Genomic DNA, 19,529 nt, shown 5'->3' on the forward strand with positions numbered 1-19,529 from the left:
AGTGAGAGATAAAGAGCGCTATAATATCAGATCAGATCGAGGTTCTCAGTGGTGAGCACAGACAAGAAGTGAAGTTCTTCGGGGGAGGGTACCCCTCTATAAAAGTGACGGGGCCCGGGGGAGGGACTCCGCATCTGAAAGGGGTGGGGATGCTCGTCGTCTCGCTTAGGAGTGTAAATTTCGGATTTTGGTCTCACTTAGGGTGTTCTGGGCAAAATGCCATCATATTTAGCCGTGTTGGTCTCGTTTAGGGTCGCACGTGAAAAAATATAAAAATATATATATTATCCGTGTTTTTACATGGTCTCTTTTAGGGGTCAAAAAAAGCTTAGGCCACGCCCAGATCGGTCTCCTTTAGGGGTTTAATTCAAAATTTCCGACGAGCATCCCCACCCCTTTCATATGCGGAGTTCCCCTCCCCGGGTGACGGGGTGCTCGTCGGAAAATTTTGAGAACACCCCTAAAAGGTACCAGAATTTTGTTTTATGGGCGTGTCCCAAATTCATTTTGACCCTAAGAGATACCAATTCATATCACTGGCACTGCAAATTTTAACAGTATTAAAGATAACTTTCAGTTCTCAAGGGCTTTTTGTCATAAATCGTTATCCTAATAAAGGTGGCAGCAGTCATTTTAGGTTTTAGAACCCTAAACGGTATCAATAATCCTCAAATTTAAACTCCTAAAAGGTACGACGAGCGCCCCCCGTCACTTTTATAGGGGAGTACCCCCCGGGTGAATTTCCTCGCCAGACTCTCTTGTGGAAAATCTTTCTGTTTATTTCGTGAATGCTACTTTATGCTAATACAATATACACGTATACTGCAAAGTATTAATTGCAACAATGTCCTACGGACATGTTAGCTGGACCGCGATTTCGTCATATAACACGATGATCGAGAGATTCAGACCAAACAATTAAAATGAATACAACTCTGATAATTTTTGAACAGTAAGAAGTAACCGATTGCTTAAACTATATATGCTTTATATGCTTATCAGATGGGGGTATGATGTGAAGGTTAATATTTAGGACAGCTTAGGCGGGTTGATGTTTTAAATGGCATTATCTTAATATCTTGTTATAATCGTAAGAAACTTGGTCTTCGGCGTTGGGCAGATAGCATGTATGCTGCCCATGCAATTCAAGTGTATTTACTCTATTATTAAAATGTAATACTTAATCACTCAGTCTTCATTTACCCTTGTTCTTGTCTTTCTTTTTTTTTGGGGGGGGGGGGGTGGGGTTGATCATCTATCTTTCTACTCGATTCGTACACTTCACTAAGACGGCTGTTACTAAATTTACACTGTATAGTTAGCTCATTTTATCGATAAACTTTGTGAAAAATTTTGATTCAAATTGGAAGCAAATCCACAATGACAAAGTGCAATGTTTCCGCTTCATCTACGACCCTAATCTACAATCGAACTGGAATTTGAACATGCAGTGTTTTTAGGAGAGGGAAAATCTCAGAGAAAAATCTCATCCTCGGAGCAGAAAAGATGTCACAGACTCAACCTGCGCATTGTATCAACGTCGCGGGGACGCAAACACAGGTTGTACGAGAGCTCTCCCCACAACACAACCCTTGGTTCCCTTAAAAACGACTTGTAACAGAGGCCATGTGTTATCACCAAAACGTTTTTGATTCAAGAAGTAAAGTTCAGTGTATATATAGGTGCGCAAACATTTATTCGAAACATAATTACTCGAAACATATTTTTTATTTCTTGACGACAGTAGCCCATGTTACATTTTCAAGTTAGTTGAAATATTTCATATTAGAGGCTCCCTTGTACGAGTACTAATTCCTTGGCTTCCTGTTTTCCCATCTGCTTGACTTTGGTAGCTAGGTAAAACGAGGTCTCAGAGGCAAGTATTTCAATGCAAGAGAAGGAAAATTTTGCTTACTTTAAAAGTCGACGCACTGAAACATCCCAAAATCTTGATAGGGTGGTGACGTGATATATTCAAGGCAAGTTGTGTTTATACCTACAACTGGCGACTAAGTAGTTACGATTGTTTTTCCTCAACTACATTTCTCACATTATTCATTATCTACATTAAACTAAGAAAAGAGCACTTTTTTCCTGGCCCCTCCTCCCTAAACAATTAGTGGCCCTGGTCAAATGAAGATACCTAGAGAAAACAACAACTAATAGGGGAGGGGTTTAGGTTGTTCCTCACAACAGTTTCTCAACATTTTCGGCGCCGATTGTAGCCCTTCTCATGATAAAAACAATAACTGAATTCCAAGTAGAGTATCAGTTAGAGAAAATTGTGAAGGCAAAACCACAACGACAAACCAGGGGAGGTCCGTCGCATATTTTGTAGGCCTGGATCAGTAAAATCTTGAGTACCAAATTTTAAACTTAAAACTGTAAACTGATCCTTACGGCAGGCAGAGTGATAGAAAAAATAAATAAAGAGAACATAAATAAAGTGGTGAATAAAATTTGCCCGATATTTCGGTTTGCAACACAAGCCTTCAATGGGGGCTATAAAAGAAAAATGAGTACAGATTAAAGATGAACGTCGACATATGCGAGAATGAGTACACAGCAAACAGAAAATGATAGGCTGGCTACTAAAAACATAAATTTCACGATTGAGTTTATCACGTCCGATATCAGGAGGTTCTAAAGTCATAGCTTTGTCGATGAGGTGAGCGTCGCGTGCCTTTGTGACAAAGTCACGGTTGTTACGGATTAGTTCTAAGGGAATAAGAAGGACGTCGTTGATAGAGTGATCGGCTTGAGAAGGTTTGTGTTGCAAACCGAAATATCGGGCAAATATAATTCACCATTTTTTTTTGTTCTCTTTCTTTATTTTTTCTATCGCTCTTCCTGCCGTAAGGATCAGTTTACTGTTTTAAGTGTAAAATTTGGTATCAGTTAGAGGCATGCTGTTAGAGGTATACTGTGGTTTGGTTGTGTAGTTTTTAAGTGGCGCGTAAGATCGTGCGGACTGGAGTTCATGATTAATTGCATGCTCCCGGGCACTCACAGATGAACTTATGGTTGTTACCACAATGCTCTGCAAGCCACTTGCCATGATCAGGGTCACCTTGATGTCTGATGTCGATGACCACGCAATCTGTACTCGAACTTTGCGGATGAGCTGGGGCCCAGTTGGTGTAAGCAGGTACTATACCTCCAATCCACTTATAGTTTCCTGCATCACTATAGTCACTCAAACCAATGAAGTATCTGCCTATGGAAAGAAACAACAGTAGTCGTTCATAAAACGCAAAGTAGCTCATTTTGTAGAATAAGGTATTCAGAGACGAAAAGAAAGAGGAAATTAGAATCTGCGGCGGTGAAAGCCGTGAGGGCGCAAGAAAGGGCCCTCTCTCACGCGACCTTCATGGAGCCTTAAAGCACTAAAAGTGATCAGCACTGAATTTTTCTTTGTAATACCAATTTTTTACAAAACAAAGTAGTCACCAGAATTATCAAATTGATCACACAAGGTGAATTGCAATGATACTTTAACAACTTCTTCTCCTCGTGATGTAAATGGCTTTGAAGGCTTGTTGGCATCCTGTTAGTGGTATGATCCTTAGATAGGTACCTAAATTGACATCAGCTAAAATTCAAGTGCGTAAATACCCAGGCTCGAGCCGAGAAACATTTGTTAAAACTGAATTATCTCAAAGATTATTAGGAGTAGTATCAGTTTAAACCATTAAATTCTTAGGTTTTGTTTTTCCCTTGAATAGGGTGCCATTTTCAGGTTTGGGCCTTGAGTAGGGTACTAGCCTGCGTAGCCGGCGGGGTAGTTATTTAGCGCGAGCAAAGTTTTCGCCAACCTCGTATTTTTTGAGGGAAAAGCCCTGGGGACGAGGTTGAGTTTTGGCAGAGAAAGTTCTCGCGGCTTTTAATTTCCCGCCAAAACACTCACACGCGCAAAAACAATTCCGCCAACTGTGCAGGCTAATAGGGTACCAGTTTTCGTTTCTCTCATCCTTTGTTAGGATCAGGGACTCGGACCCTTGGCGGCACACACCTATCCGAAATTTATGGAAATACCCCCATCCCCTCCCCCCCTGGGATTGTTACTTACCTTGGGCATTTGCGAGGCTAACAAGCAAGTTATTATCAGCCTGAGACATAATTTTGACCAATTTGCCTGAATCACCACCGGAAGTGCGAAACGTTTTGCAATGTTGATTCGCATTTCCTCTTGTATTATGCGTCTCGAACAATCGTACGCAACCTGAGTTGTAGCTATGCCAGTCTGCGCCACAGTTGACCACTAGTTAGAAAGAAATCGACATAGAAATATTCAAACTCTGCAATATTTTTATAATTAGTTCTTTCTTCGTCCCATTATCCGGGTAGCTTCGCCATATTAAATTTCTTTATGCGTTCAATTCTAATTTTCCGACCACTGTCCCCGTTGCTTTCAACTAACTGAGGAGTAGAAATGGTTACTAAGCTACATACCTGCCTGTTGAGCTGATGATGACGACATTAAATACATAGATGATGTTGATGATTGAAGTGACGTCATTGATGTTAATGTGGACGCATCTAAAGCAGGTGTTGACGTCATTGTTGTACATGTCGACGCATCTGAAGTAGGTGTTGATGTGATGGCCATTAATGTGGGGATATCCAAGGCAGTTGTTGACGCCATCACCGTTGTCGTGGTCGTTGCCGGGGCAGACGACACTATGATAAGAAAGAGGCTGTTTGTTGATATGGCAGGAACAAAATATAACAGGAAAACATGACGGTATACCTCGCAAAGCTTAAGCTGTACATTTATAATTTTATTTTTCTCATTGTACGCGCAAAGGGCGTAAATGCATGTTGCTGTTGTTAAATTTCATCGTCAGCTCATTTTTTTTCCTATTTGTTTTATCTACGTACTCGTCACTATCAGTAAGCACGAAAACAAAAGAGAGTTAAAATCAAATCAAGGTAACAAGGTGAAAACGAGTTTCCATTTGCCATTTAACAACCGAGAAGGAAACTGGAGCCGAAAAGCGTCCCGCAATTGTTTCTGGGGTCGTACTGGGGACCAACCTCGTCCCCAGGGCGCTTTTCCCTGGCTTTTGAGGTGGTCCGCCCCAAGTCCGCCCCACCAAACCCAGTGATAAGCGCCCTGCGGACGAAGTTGACCTGGGGACGCACCGGTCAGCTGAATTCGTTTGCAGTCCTTTGCGGTTTAAATGTCAATTTATTACTTATTCTGGGGCTGTAGGTCTTTTATAAATCCGATATGCTGTTCAATTTTGCTTAGTTTTCTCCATATTTCTAAGGTTGGTTTTGTTCATCCTAAATTTTCTTTGCGAGACATCAACGCGACTCTTGGACTCTTGCCCTCTCGGAGACACGTGATGTGGCGTGGTTCTGTGAGTGCTGGAGTTGAAGGTCAGGACTCTAAAACAGAGTGAGGGGGTATTTTTGTTGATGTCTTGCAAAGTTAATTTTCACGTAGTACGTATTTTCTCCATGACCCTTGTCACAGTCCCAGAGTCACGTCTTTACTAAAGTGGCGGCCCGGCCAGTTTCCTTAAATCAGTACTCTACACTATTGGAATTTAGTTGAAAATTACTAACCTTCTGAAACATTTTTCTCTTCTATTAGGAAATTTTTAGCATTTAAATTATCCTGGAAAAGAATATTTCAGAAATTAAAGATTCTATGTTAGTTATGTTATGTTATGTTATTGAACTGGACTTGTTTATCGTGAAAGACTTTTCAGGCTTGGTCGTAGACAGCTAATACAGTACGATGTGACTGAATCTCAAAGTGATGTCACAAGCACAATCAATTGTTCACGTGACGCAAAGACGTCATGCGACCTGACACCCATATCAAAGCCATGTTTTCTGTAAAACCACTGGTCGCCTAATCTGTCTTAGCGCTAAGTATTCTTGTGCCTCTCTGAATTGAAATGGCCGCCATTTCAACCGATCTGCTAGCCTAAGTCGTTCGCCATGTTACAAAAGTGCCAAAATTCTCGACAAATTTTGATATAACAAAATTTTAGCGAAAAAAACAATCATTTCATAATTGTTTTTAACTTCCACAGCACCTTTACCCTAAAAGTCAATTTTTTACATGCTTTTAAAAAACGTTATATTACATGCATTATGAACAAAATCAAATTCGAGATGAGTTTGCGTTTGCTTATCTGACATATATGTTGCAGTTAATTATAATTTTTTATTTCAGACAATTTTCGTTTTTCCTTAATTTGTTTCAAATTCATTAGCATATATTACCATACCCAAAAACAATGGAAAAATAAAAATTACCTAAGATAAAAAATTAACTACAATATATGCACCAGTTGCGAGTATACATAGAAAGTTCTGGCTCCTTTGTCATAGTGCAAATTCTTTATTCGGTCTAATCGTTGATAACTTTCAATTTTTCCTTCCTGAAGGCTCCCATATGTTTTACCGCATTAATTACGCTGTTCAAATATTAATGAAATAAAAGCTTCAATGGTGCAAAACAATGAAGAAAGAACTTGTTAACCTTCTAAATGACTACTTGCCTGTAGGATGTCTTTAATAGCCTCCCAGTAGGAGAATCCCCGCCGTGGGCCAAGTGTACGTAAATATTCTCGTGTGACGTCATTAAGTTCACAGGTGCGATGAAATTCGGGGCTTTGGTGTTGGAAATTGAACGAAACACATTTGTCTTGTGAAAGACATTTTTGTAAGCAGTCCAGGTCCGAAGACACTTTATGTACGGATATCAAATGTCCTTCTAGGACTTCATCTATTAAAAATGAAAGAAATAAGAACATTCTTCTCAGATTTTCCTCAGAGGCACCACGGAGTAGTGGAAGACTACTGAGTTATTACATGAAATTTTCACGACACAAAAAAAAATCGAATCGCGAAATGAAAGTGACAAGAAAATTAAGGGACTCATATTATGTCCATAATCAAGAAAGAACGAGTTTGTTACCACTGAAACGTTTACAAATCACATTTTTTACTTTGCTGATGAATTTTCAGTGTAAATGGATGTTGTGGTCAATAGACTCAAGAACAATAATTCACCTACAAGCATAAACTGCTTGTGGACATTATGAGAACTGCTTTGTTTTCTTAATTTTTACGTAATTCTTCCTTTGATAAAGTGGTTTAATTCAATGTTAAATAACATAGCCTATGAAACGTAAATTATTGTACCCAAAAACGCGAATTTAAAGTGATTCAAAATAAAATTTCGCAAAATCGCGAAATTGAAGTGTCGCGAAATATGCGCACATCAAAATCGCGAGATAAAAATGTTGCGAAAATTTCAACATGTAATATGGTATCTAGAATAGTCTTTGTTTGTTTATTATTTATTATGTTTATATTTTAACACAATTAACACTCTCCTTTTTCATCAAAATCATTCGAAAAATCATAAAAAAGATTCTCAAGCATTTATTGTGACAAGGATTCTAAGCTATTAAGGCGATTTTCTATAGAAAGTTTCGGGGAGATTTGTTTTTGGAAAAATGGGGAGATGTAAGAAGTAAAATCTTAACTGTAATACTTTGGTAACAACCATCTTGAAAAATAGTCAACCGTCACCCAACAATAAACGCAAAAGTTACTCTTCGCTATCTAAGCATTCTTAAAAAACAAGCAGTTGAGACTAGTGGAAAACTGTTAAACCGTTCTACTTCGCATACCCTCTTTTACTTTGTGGAACACTGCCGAACGCATACGGTCTTGTCTGTGAATCATCACAAACTCGCTGCCAAGGCAAAGCATTTCACTGACCGTCTCCAAAACAACGGAGAGATAGAAGAACGTTCTTTGTAGTTCCTTCATCACTGGAATTTTAACAAACGACATCGATCATGTTAGTACTTCATCAGAACTGCCACATTACGTTCATGTCATATCATTAAGTAAAGAAGGTGAATATCCTGACTTACTAACAGGACTAGCCTAAGACATTTTGCCGACGCCACCGCCGGTTTCCCCGCGAAATGACGTCTGAGGAACGAGCGCAGAAATACAATACTGATGACGTGTCACTACCCAGATCTGGATAGTGCTTCTGATTGGCTGAAGGAAATTTCCCTCGCGACACGACCAGATCTGGGTGGTGTCGCATCACGTCATCAGTATGGAATTTCTGCACTCGTCTCTCAGACGTCATTTCGCCTATGGTGACGACGCGAAATGTCGGTTGTTTTCTTAGGCTAGAGAGCTAGAGAGCAAGGTCATATCGCGTTCTTGAAAGAAAAGCGTTCCAGAGTATTCAAACATGAACTTTCACTATTCTTGTTGTATATATCCCAGTCGTCTTGTCGCCCCTTGCAAGAGGGAATCATCCGGATTCCGGAATCCAGCAAATTCAATTTCCCGGATTCCGGAATTTGCTTGTGGAATCCGGAATCTAGCAAATCCGGCGTCCTGGGTTTGGAATCTGGAATACAGCGTATGGAATAGGGAATCCCGTTAACGATTGGAAGCTGGAATCCAATTTCCACTGACAAAGAATTTTACGGAATCCACGGCGTGGAATCCAGAATCTAAGACTGTCTTGCATGTTGCTAATATTTTTAAATTTTAATTTATCTTTCAATGTTTTATGAACCGTGGAGGTCATCTTCAATCGACGTCAAACATGATTGAATAGAATAGATATTCAGTCAGTTGGTATTTATATTTGGTCGCTTGATGACACCTGCATTCATTATACGTTAACTTCACACAAAATACCTTATTGGTACTGTAATTTCGCGATTTTGGCGAGACAGCATTTCGCAGGGTTTTATTTTCACTATTTCAACAGGCAAACATGAAAAAGGGAGTTCTCAACTTCATTTCATCTTTCAAATTAAAGTCTGAACTTATTAAAATTCCTTGATGAACTGGAGCAAGCAAAGTGTGAAATCTTTGCAAATTAACGTTATTTCACATCGAAAGATACAAAAGGGAACGTACCAGTAAAAGCAGCTAACAACTTGTGTATTTGTCAATCTGTGTATGTTGTTGCTATTGCAATGTTGATAAATTTTTCGATGCTTTGAATTGTCTGTATGGGCTGGTAAATTTCGCGCGGATTTAAATTCGGGGGTCTTTAATCTCGCGAATTTTTTAAAATCGCGAACTGAACGCGAAATTAAGTACCAATAAAGTACTCTTCCAAAGACAAATAAAAAGTAATTATTTTACTTAGCCTTCCTTTCATTGAAATAGACATTTTCATGCCCCGGCGGGGCGCTTATGTTAAGATGAATTGATATGATTGAAATTCGTGCACAATGTTTTGGTAGTAGAAGATCATTGCATTGGCGATCTTGACATCTCATTGTTTTTGTTTGTGTATAATGGAGGTCTTGGCTTATTTGTTCCTTTCATGAACTAGAAACAAACCATTAGAATGCTATACACCACTGAAACACCTACGGCCAGACTGTATAAAGGCAAGAATAGCCGTCTAACAAAAGAACTGCTAATTGGCGGCTAAGATTTTAATCTCTCCGACTTTTTGTAACATCAAAAGAAAATAATTTTTAATCCTAGGATAAGCAGAGGATTATTTTGTATAAAAAGCTAGAAGGGTAAATCAACAAGGAAGAGGAAAATATGGCCCTTATAGGAAAGTTATTGCGCTCTTAGTTTTTCTTGAGAAAAATATTAATAGTTCTAAAACCAAAGAAACACCTTTCTGTCAATTACGGTAGCAAAAAGATTTTGGTTTCCCCTACTAGAAATTACATCTGAATAAGGTTATTTGATATTCTGCAAAAAAATCTAACATGGTGAATTCTCTCAGAAGTGAACTAAATAACGTGGACTCACATTCTTACCATTTGCTAGTTATTTTTCATATCAAATCTAGCAAATGTTAGTCCCGGATTGCTATTTTTGCATATTAACTGATTAAAAAGACAGAAATTTGATCAAATCAAGCGAGAGGATAAAGATACATTACCATCAATGGGTGCTTTTGCTAAAATCAACTTTCGCGCTGGTGAAAGGCTATAAGATGTTTTTTTCTTCTCTCAGCGCGGTTTTTCGAGATAAAGAACGTTCATTCGCTTCGATTCCTTGGTGTTTATGCTAATCACACGCACTTTCTGAAATAAACACCTACAGCGTTTATTGAAAACTGCAGCCCCTTTAATAGGGTGATAATTAATGCCATCCCGAACGATGACGCATGCCGTTCGAATTCGAGATTTTTTCCAAGTTTTAGAAAAGGTTATGCTACTATTTTTTAAAGCTAGTTCGGCGTGAAGTCTACTGCGACCTATAACAGAATCTTGCTGAACAAGATGGAGAAAAATTATAGAAATTGTTTTTTTAATTTCCCAACTCCCATTTATGGATATGAATGAAAGGACTCCCCAAGCTATCAGCGTTAGTTTGATATGTAAGACAAGTTTTATCGACATTTAACCTCGCTTAGCCGATATTGCTTTTAACTTCAGTTTTATCAGTCTTGTGTCACTTGCTGATGAACCGAGTCATCTTGAAAGTCATGAAAACGTCTAGATACGAGACTCCTTCAATTCAGGCCTGTGCTTGAAGCTGCCAAAAATTTCAATATTTCAACAAAAAAATTAAATCTTAACGAAGAGATTTTCACGGCCTTTCCGCCAATATAGTCATATAATTCAACATGAAAGGAAGTAAAATTTCGGAGTCCTGGTTTAAAAAAAAAAGATTAATAACAGTGTGAAATCTGCAGAAAACACCTGGCAAAGCTAAATTATAGGTCAACCGAAAACCCATGGAAAACCTCTAACCTTCGATGATTAGGAAAGTTCAAACAGCCGCCCCCCGCGCCTTTCTACTATAACATCAATCAATTTCGCATACTTGTATTCAGGTCCTAGCTCCTCTTTTCGGATACCTCTTCAACCAAATGCAAGAATTTCCCTAGCACAGTCTTTCTCAATTACGGCGTTAAAATACACGTAACGTGTTAGTCTAAAAAGCGCATTCATTTTATTAATTACGTGATGTATATTTCCCTTATAATAACGTCTGTTATTTCAGGCGTTTCTAGAAACACCAACTTTGTGCCGGCTTCAAAAAATGCAAAAACCAAATTTAATTAACGAGACGACCAAATAAAGTACGGCTTTCTTAAAAAATTTATATCAGTTAAGGGGGTATATTTCGGTTTTAGTTCGGTTCGTGTAACATTTACGAGTTTACTCAGTCTATTAATATTGGTTTGACTTACGCGAAGTGATCATGACAGTGACTCAGTCTGTAAATAAATAGAACACATGCACTATTGGAGCCTTGGTGTTAATAAGAGTTTGTTGAATTCTCTGTTTAAATAAGGAAGAGGTTTTCAAGCGATAGTCACAGAAGCTGTCAATTTTTACATATTGCCGCTATTCTGTACAGTGCAAATTGGTGAAAATTCGAGCAACAGAAATCTTTTTCCGCTATTCTTGTTGTTGTTTACTGACTCCGGTTGTTAAGAATTATTTCAATATTAGAAGAGGACTCAGATATAGTCGGAATTAAAATAACTCCATCTATATAGCTGGAAAGCGCATCGACATTTAGGAAAACTCGTCAAGGATCAAGATGGAATGTCATGCCTACAAAAATCGGAGATTCAGCTGTCAACGTACATTGGGAAGTTTTCAAGAGAATCTTTCCGTGACGACAGTTAGAACATGCCAATTATGGCGCTCAATAAGACATAATCGAATGGTTCCTAAGCCATTTTTGAGTTGCCTCATGCCTCTGTTTTTTTTTTTTTTTTGCTCTCATGCAAATATAACTCTTTTTTTATAATGATAAAGAAATTAGCAAAAACCATGGACAAAGATCCTGCTTGTTGTCAGCGTTGGATCACAGAAAAGAGATCTAATCAAGTTAAAATATTAAGAACAAAAAACGAGAAGTCGAAAGACTACTGCAAAGCTGATCATAACAACGTGTATTGCTTTTTAGGAACAATATTTCGGCTGGGCATGCAAACCGAGCATTCTTCAGGTTTACAGATGTTACTGAATTAATATCATATAGATGGATATCGCATTAAAAAAATTGTTTAAAAGAGAGAGGCGGGACTAAATGACGTACATGATAAGGATAGTGAATTACATGTTGAAAACTAGCGAAGATTTGGGTCCGCAGGGGGCGGGGGTAGGGGGGCAAGTTCGTGCCCCGGCACCACCCGATTCGCTAACTGGTCTTCACCAATGAAAAAACCGTGGAAGGGTCTATTAAAGGTGTTATGTTAGTATAAATAAGGCCCGGGGGTACTCACTTTTAGTAAAATCCAACTAGTGGTCTATTATCAATGCTGCGTTCTGATTGGTTGAGCTACTACTAGGCTATACGTTATAGGCCACTAGTAGCGAAAGCTGAATACAAGCCATATAGGCATGTTTCACAGCGGTCAAACGAGTGAAATTTGTAAAAGTTAAGCGAAATACTTCAAAGTTAAGGTTGCTACTTTTACTATCGAAAGTTTAGGGTATTACCAACATCCTGTTAGTTTACTAAACTTTTTAAAAGTTTACTAAAAAAGTTCTAAGTGATTGGAAACCGATGCTGACGTTATTATCGGCGCCATTTTCAAACATGATTCTCTTTTAGCGCGAAGCGTTTTCAGCGAAAAAAGCTCAAAATTTTGAGACAAATGGGAAGATAGTTATGTTGACTAACTGATTTATACATCTTTGCCCATTTTTCTCCTACTGGTAAATGAAATCCCAGCAATAAAAAACAAAAATAACGATTTAGACGTTTGACCGCGGTGGTATAGGTATGTGCCCCCTGCGTCGTATTCGTCTGAAAACGCGGGGTACAGACTTCAGTTATTTGCCCATTTTGGTCTGAAATAGGGTATGGTTTGCGAGGGAACTACGGCATATGAACGTGTTTGTCGTATCAGTTCCAAAATGAATATTGAGAAAGAAAAAGTAATATACGAATTCGAAGTGGATTTTAAGAAATCTTTTATTTGGCGTTCTCATCTAAGTAACGATGACATAATTTCTTAGAGACCAGGTCTGAAAACACGTGTGAAAAACGAAATTTTTTGGTCTGAAATAGGGTCAGGATTTGGAGAACTGGGCGGCATACTCCCACCAAGAATTCCCAGGAGTACCCCCCGCCGGGAAATAAGGCCTAAGGCCGAGGAACTTTCACATGTGCTGAATCTAATGCAAATAAGCACAAGCGCAATAGACTAGCTAAGTTATGTTAAAAAAATTAACTGCAAAAACCGTGGCGCAGATCCTGTTGGTTGTCAACGTTGGATCTCTAGAAAAGAGATCTAATCAGCTAAAATATTAAGAACAAAAAACAAGAAGTCTAAAGACTACTACTGTAAAGCTGATAACAACATGTATTCCTTTTATTAGAACATTTTAGAACAATATTTCGGCCGGCCATACCAGCTTTCTTCAAGTTTACAGATGTTACAATAGTCTTTGCACGTTAGCATTACGACTGGGTGTAAAATGCGACGTTTGAACCGGACCTTAGATATCTGACCCTACCCCTGTTAATTTTATTAATTTAATAACAGTATTCTATCCTGGTTCTAACTCATTGACGTTTTGTTGTTCATTATTATGAAATTTTGGGATAAGTCGCCTCATTGCGATATTCTCTCTAACCGTATAAGATTTACACTTGCTTTGATAACCACAATATCTTCCGCGCACTACGTCACGAAGGGCCGTACGGAATTTATCAGTCAATAACATATAAAGCCATGGATTTAATGCACTGTTGGCGTGGCCAAACCATAGACAAACGTACATCACATACTGAGGCAGAGAAAAATGAAGGTTAAGGTTAAACGCCCAAATAAGATGGTAGGCCTGTGCTGGGAGCCAGCAGGCTGCGAAGGCAGCGGTGACTATAACGAGTGTGCGCACTATCTTCTTTGACGCCTCGCGGCGTTTTGCTATATCCTGGCCACTTGATAACCTATATTGCATCTTTGAGTGCCACAATTTTCGCGAAACCAGGCCATAAAGCAGTGAAATGAGAAGAAGTGGAATGAAGTAGATCAGAAGAAACAGATATGTGTAAAAGAACGTCACACCCTTTTGAAAATGTCCAAACAGATCTTCAAAACTGAGGACCGGTGTACATTGCACTTCTCCGTTACCTTCGTAAATCTTGTACACAATTGCACCTGGGATCATTAGAATTATTGACACCAACCAGATCACTGCAATCACAAATTTCACGTTTCGAAGTCGGGGAAAACGATGAAAAGGTAAGACTACTCCAGAATAGCGATGCACTGCCAAGAATGTCAGACTAGAAATGGATGCTGATATGGACACGAAAAAGCTGTAGAATACGACTTTACACGTGATTTCTCCCATAACTCCCGACAGCCATTTCATTTTAGTATAAGGGATTGTAACGGATATTGGCATGACAAGCACTGTTACCAGAAGATCGGCTGCAGCCATATTGACAAATAGGAAACCCGTTAGTGATCTTGTTTCGGGCCTCTTTGACACGATGAAAATAATAAGTATATTTCCTGTTAAAGCTACCAGTATTGTTATGGAATACAGAGTCGTGATCGCCGTCCTCTGCAAGTCAGTCATGGTCAGGTCACCATCCTGTGTCGAACTGGAGTTGTCTGTGGAGGGAATTGAATGATGAAATGATGATTTAATAGTTTTTATAATATCTTCAAGTAGATCTTATTCACGATACCTGCCTTCTTTGCACGCGCTTAAGAACTGATTGGATAAACGCAATGTTACGTGGTTTTCCAGGGGGAGGGGGGCAAACAACTGAAATTGTCATGCAGGATAGAATTTCCTAATACCACCTTGGGCGCTTGCTGAACGAGAATTACCCAAGACCGCTATGCATACGTGCTGAAAAATGAACTGGGACCATCTTGCGCGCCTAGTTTCTTCAAATCGAGAAGATTTGGTACTGACCCAATACAACGAAAAAACGATACTTCTCTACGTGAAGGAATTTAAGGTGCTTCCTTGGGTTCCGGCCTCTGGGCCAGAACCCTGCGGGGAGCAATAAAGCGTTAAAAATATATACATTATATAACGATACTCACGCTGACGTCACCCATCGATAGTAAATAAGTAGTAGCTAAGTGCAAAACCTTTCTAGTGAAAATTGTAAATGGCTTCGCTCTTAGACTCGCTATGAAACAGAGGTTAAGAGCACTGTGGCCTATTTATTTTTAACGGAAAATTTAAAACTGGTAAACTTTTCCGGTAAAAACGCGATTATGATTATGTTTCCTTACAATCGAAACGTCTGTTACAACTATCAGTCACTAAGCGAATTGGCAAATGAGAGGCAAATATTCCGATGAAGGATAACTATATTAACTTTCTACGTCTGATTGCATGCCCCGGCGGCCCCTTGAGTTCTAAAACAAAAGCTTTTAAAAACGAAAAAAAAAAAGAGTTATCTTCAAAATCATTCCAGTTTGTAGACGTTCAACGGATGACCATTGCGGGCAGGTGTTTAGTGACAATGAAGTACATACATGTAAAATAGGAAAATGGACAAATATTTGGAAAGTATGAGAAACTGTCATACATATACAAACAAAGTAAAATAAATCAATCGTCCATCATCTCCAAGGAAATTTTACCTGAAAAATTTTAACAGTTGAGGTAATTAAATACCTAATATTATGATATGTGTAAGGCACGAATCGAAACTACAACTCTACACGTAGTGCAGGGTCCAAAAACAGAAAGAAACTTACAAAATTTGGCCATCCTGGAAAGTGTCAATAAAGCACGAAAGTGAAAATTCAAAATTTTACAAGCTTCCGACTTTGAATTAATGGGAGTCGATTATGAATACGCACAACTAATTTACCGCTAAAGTGGTTTCAAGGCATTTGAATACATGCCACTGATCATGACACCACTGGCTTTCAGCTTTTAGTTCACTTTTAGTTCAAATATTAGGACACTAACACCAACATCGTCAGTGTAAATAAACATATATTTATTCTTCATGTTTCTAACGTGAGTAAAAAAGGCCTTCAAGTTCGGGTCAAGTATGACTGAGTACTCAAGGAGCATATTGCAAAAAAAAAAAAACATGCTGCTAAGGAAATGGCTTTTGGTTTCCCTGAAGAATCTCAGATCTCATGAAGTTAAAGGCATGTTAGTTATCCTAAGTAAAGAAACCTTACATTTTAAAACTTCAATAATCAACTCGCAAGTGGACCATACATAACAATGATTTGAAGGCTGACCTGGTTTCTCCCAATTCGAGTCAAGCAAGGCCCCCGTTGAAATAATCATCTGAATCATAGCATGTTTAAATGTAAGCTTTTCTTTAAATTGTTATTAAATGTTTCATTGTAGTGTCCTCACTGTATTACAACTATTTTAGCTGTTAGTGGTCTAAGTAACATCAGTTAATGATGGCTTCGATGTATTAAGATCTGTAAACAACTTTTTCGCTGAACAAAGTGCGACTGCAGATGCAACTCGTCACATTGAAATAGCGAGCGACTTACCATGAGGAGTTACATTCATTGTTGCATCAATGTCTCCGATCGGGTGATCTTGAACATACGATATCGATTACACAATATTTCTGTGATTAAAGGGCGAACCGTGAAATGTTTGGGGTAATTATATCCCCGCTTTGCACATTGGCACGCTTCGGTACGAGTGGAAACTCGTTTTGGCGATATTGTATATTCAGCACCTGTGATCGATGTGAAGACGAGGGCAAATTGAACTTCTAAACCACTATGATATGATTGATGTATCTTGCCAGGTTTACAGGTGTGACTGTTCATCCAGCTCTGAAATACCTCTACCCCAAAGTTTTGAGGCTCCTAAAGTTACATAACCGAACTGTGTTTTAACACAGCCCAGCGTACATAATACCAAAATCAGATAAGTGACAAAAACACTGAAAACAGTGGAAAATTAGAACCGCAGGTCACGTCAACAACCATTGTCAACCGAGAGTGGAGGTGTTTTGTTTTGTCTTTAACTTATAGACAGTTCTTTGAAAGGATTTTATTCCTTTGTTTAAATTAAATCTCACTCAATTAAAATTGCCTCGTATCCTTTTTCCAATATGTTTAATTTATTCGACAGTCATATATTGTCCGCAATTTTGTTTACCCTCAAAATACATATCCGGCACCTTCCTGTTGGGGCACGTAAATAAAATGGGCAATGTGTTTGAAGGAATCAACGTTTGTTGACTTTAGAAGGTAAAAAAAAAATTATTATTTCGCCCATCAGACTTCTATTACACAAAGCCTCGTCTCGTTTTTGTCGATTTATCGTGAAATAAATATAAATATCAATCAGAAAATAAATTAAGCATATTTAAGTTATTTTTTTGCAACATTTTAAATCCCATTGAGAGAATGCCTCGGGGGAGACCAAAAAAATTAATTTGGCGCGGTGAAATAGATAAGCACCAAAGAAGGGATAATTAAGGCTTAAAACTGATGAGAGTATTATACCGGAAAATAAAACCACGAGCGATCTTTAGAATCAACAAGATCCTGAAGCACTGCACGGAGCCTGTTACTGAACGAGGAGTAACTTTTTATGCCAAATCCTGGACCTCAAAAAACTTAACGACCTAGTGTTCGTTTTTTTAATTTTTGGTTTTGATTTTAGTTTTTTTTTTTACAAAAAGATCCACTTCGAGGCTGCGCGTGGGACTGGGTCCGTGTTGTGTGAAATTGCACATTCTCGTCTCCAGAGCCTCCTGGGGGCCTGAGCACGAGGACCAGGAGGCTCTGGGGACACAGAATTTTAGGACTTCCGGTCATTTCTAATGACCTAAAATCTAGGACTTCAAATCCTGTGTCCCGCAGAGCCTCATGGTGCTCGTGCTCAGGCCCCCAGGAGGCTCTGGGGACGAGAATGGGAATTGCACGGTGGGACTGTTTTGACCCAGTTTTCCCGCCCAACCTCGTGAAAGCCAATGAAAGAAGCGATAGCTTCCTCAAGAGTCCCATAATGCAATTCGCAAAACGACGAGCCAGTCTCACACTCAAACTCAGAATATAATGGCCAATTAGGATCAACAGGAGCCGAGAAGTAATTGAAATGTAGGCTGTGTACGGACCCCTCCACTCCTCAGGAAAAATCGGGAGTCTGTACAAAGGCTATTGAAAATACGACGCGGTCTGTATGAATGACGTTTTAGTATCATGAAATTACCTTACCACCACCTCTGCTCTGCCTTAAACTGTAGTACACCACTTACCAGAGCGTTAGCTCCAATGCCTGTTGAGTTTTGTTACTTAAAATAACTTAAGAGGAATAACCTTCTGTTCCTGTACGACTGTCTTCACTTCGTCTCCATAAGATATGTAAATACTGCTTCGTAATAGTTCTGTCACGTCTGTCTATGTTCTTTTAATTAATTTTGTTGTTTTTGTTGTTGTTTTCTGTTGTTAAGTCATGCCACACAACGTACCAAGACATCGATAGAAAACATTGAAAGCTGTACGGTGAAGAACGCGTATATTTGATCTGAAAAAACTATAACTGAGCTCAAGGCTCTCCGCTTCACCCCCGAAGAGTGAATTTTCAGGAAACTTAAACGTAATTTAGTGTGACAATGGGAACGTCAAAGAGCTTTCATTTGAATGGACAAAGGATAGGAATTCTGCATAAGTTAGTTCATATACTAGGCCATCTTTTATAATAGGCCTTAGTTATGCCTTAGTAAAATGTACAATTATTAAAACTTATACCTCGAAGGAACACTCACTTTGATTGAATTCGACTTGATTTTGTGATTGTTTCATCAAAATATCAGACTGCGTTAAGTTTAACCTGCTACGTCAGGTTCTTAAGTTTCATGTTAATCGGAACTTAAATCAATCTTTACAATGTTGGCAAAAACTGAATAAGAATTGTACCATCGGATTCATTCATTGTTTTCCATCGACATACGCTGCGGTCTGTATGCGGTACAAGCGACTAACTTGCATGGGAACCTCGCCTACGATGCAGACACCTACGGATCATGGCTAATATCCGCCTCTAAGCGGATTTCGCTGGATGCGGAGTACTCTAAAATGTCGTCGGTTAAGTTACATTTCATTTGAAGAAAGTCGCATTTCTAGTTGCGCGGCACGTTAGGTTTCATAGAATTTCTCTCACGATTTTTGTATTTTAATCTTTTCCTGTATTCATGTATGGTTGCGGTCTGTGACGTCAGCCCCATACTGTATATGCCCACCAATTGAACCATGGTTCGTATGCTTTTCCGTGAGACGCAAGCTACATGTGGCTGCGATCGAGTGACAAACGTGACTGAACAGTGTGTGAAAAAACTCACCATATCAGAGGAAGGTCTTGGATGGACAAATGACTTTTAAAAAATAAAAAAGTAGACTGCTCTGTCAGAACTTGCCATGTCTAGTGAAACTGCGAAAGTAGTTACGCTGGTTTAAAATCCTTCCTTTCATACGTGTAAAGGGATTCATTAAATTAAGACTATTCACTCAGTCCCCCAGCAACAACGACAGTGGGCTCAGAGAACTAACATTTGCCATGGTGCTGCCACTGAAGTTATGCTTAGTTTTTTTTTTTTTTTAGAAA

The 19,529-nt window shown here is 38.9% G+C and overlaps 2 protein-coding genes across 2 annotated transcripts; both read right to left on the reverse strand.

The window, feature by feature from the left end:
* Positions 1–4,058: 4,058 nt before the first annotated feature.
* Positions 4,059–10,064, reverse strand: LOC140923557 (uncharacterized). The gene is made up of 6 exons (XM_073373630.1): positions 9,923–10,064; positions 7,662–7,805; positions 6,522–6,748; positions 5,575–5,632; positions 4,453–4,680; positions 4,059–4,261 (listed from the first exon to the last, which is right to left on the reverse strand). Exons 2-6 carry the CDS (start codon positions 7,801–7,803, stop codon positions 4,062–4,064), a joined length of 855 nt encoding a protein of 284 aa, XP_073229731.1. The 5' UTR covers positions 7,804–7,805; positions 9,923–10,064; the 3' UTR covers positions 4,059–4,061.
* Positions 10,065–12,903: 2,839 nt separating this feature from the next.
* Positions 12,904–15,042, reverse strand: LOC140922923 (G-protein coupled receptor 83-like). Its single transcript, XM_073372970.1, has 2 exons — positions 15,023–15,042; positions 12,904–14,578 (listed from the first exon to the last, which is right to left on the reverse strand). The coding sequence occupies exon 2, from the start codon at positions 14,541–14,543 to the stop codon at positions 13,503–13,505; it is 1,041 nt and encodes a 346-aa protein (XP_073229071.1). The 5' UTR covers positions 14,544–14,578; positions 15,023–15,042; the 3' UTR covers positions 12,904–13,502.
* Positions 15,043–19,529: the final 4,487 nt, after the last annotated feature.

The sequence above is a fragment of the Porites lutea genome, chromosome 13, assembly GCF_958299795.1.
Source record: "Porites lutea chromosome 13, jaPorLute2.1, whole genome shotgun sequence".
Classification (NCBI taxonomy): domain Eukaryota; kingdom Metazoa; phylum Cnidaria; class Anthozoa; order Scleractinia; family Poritidae; genus Porites; species Porites lutea.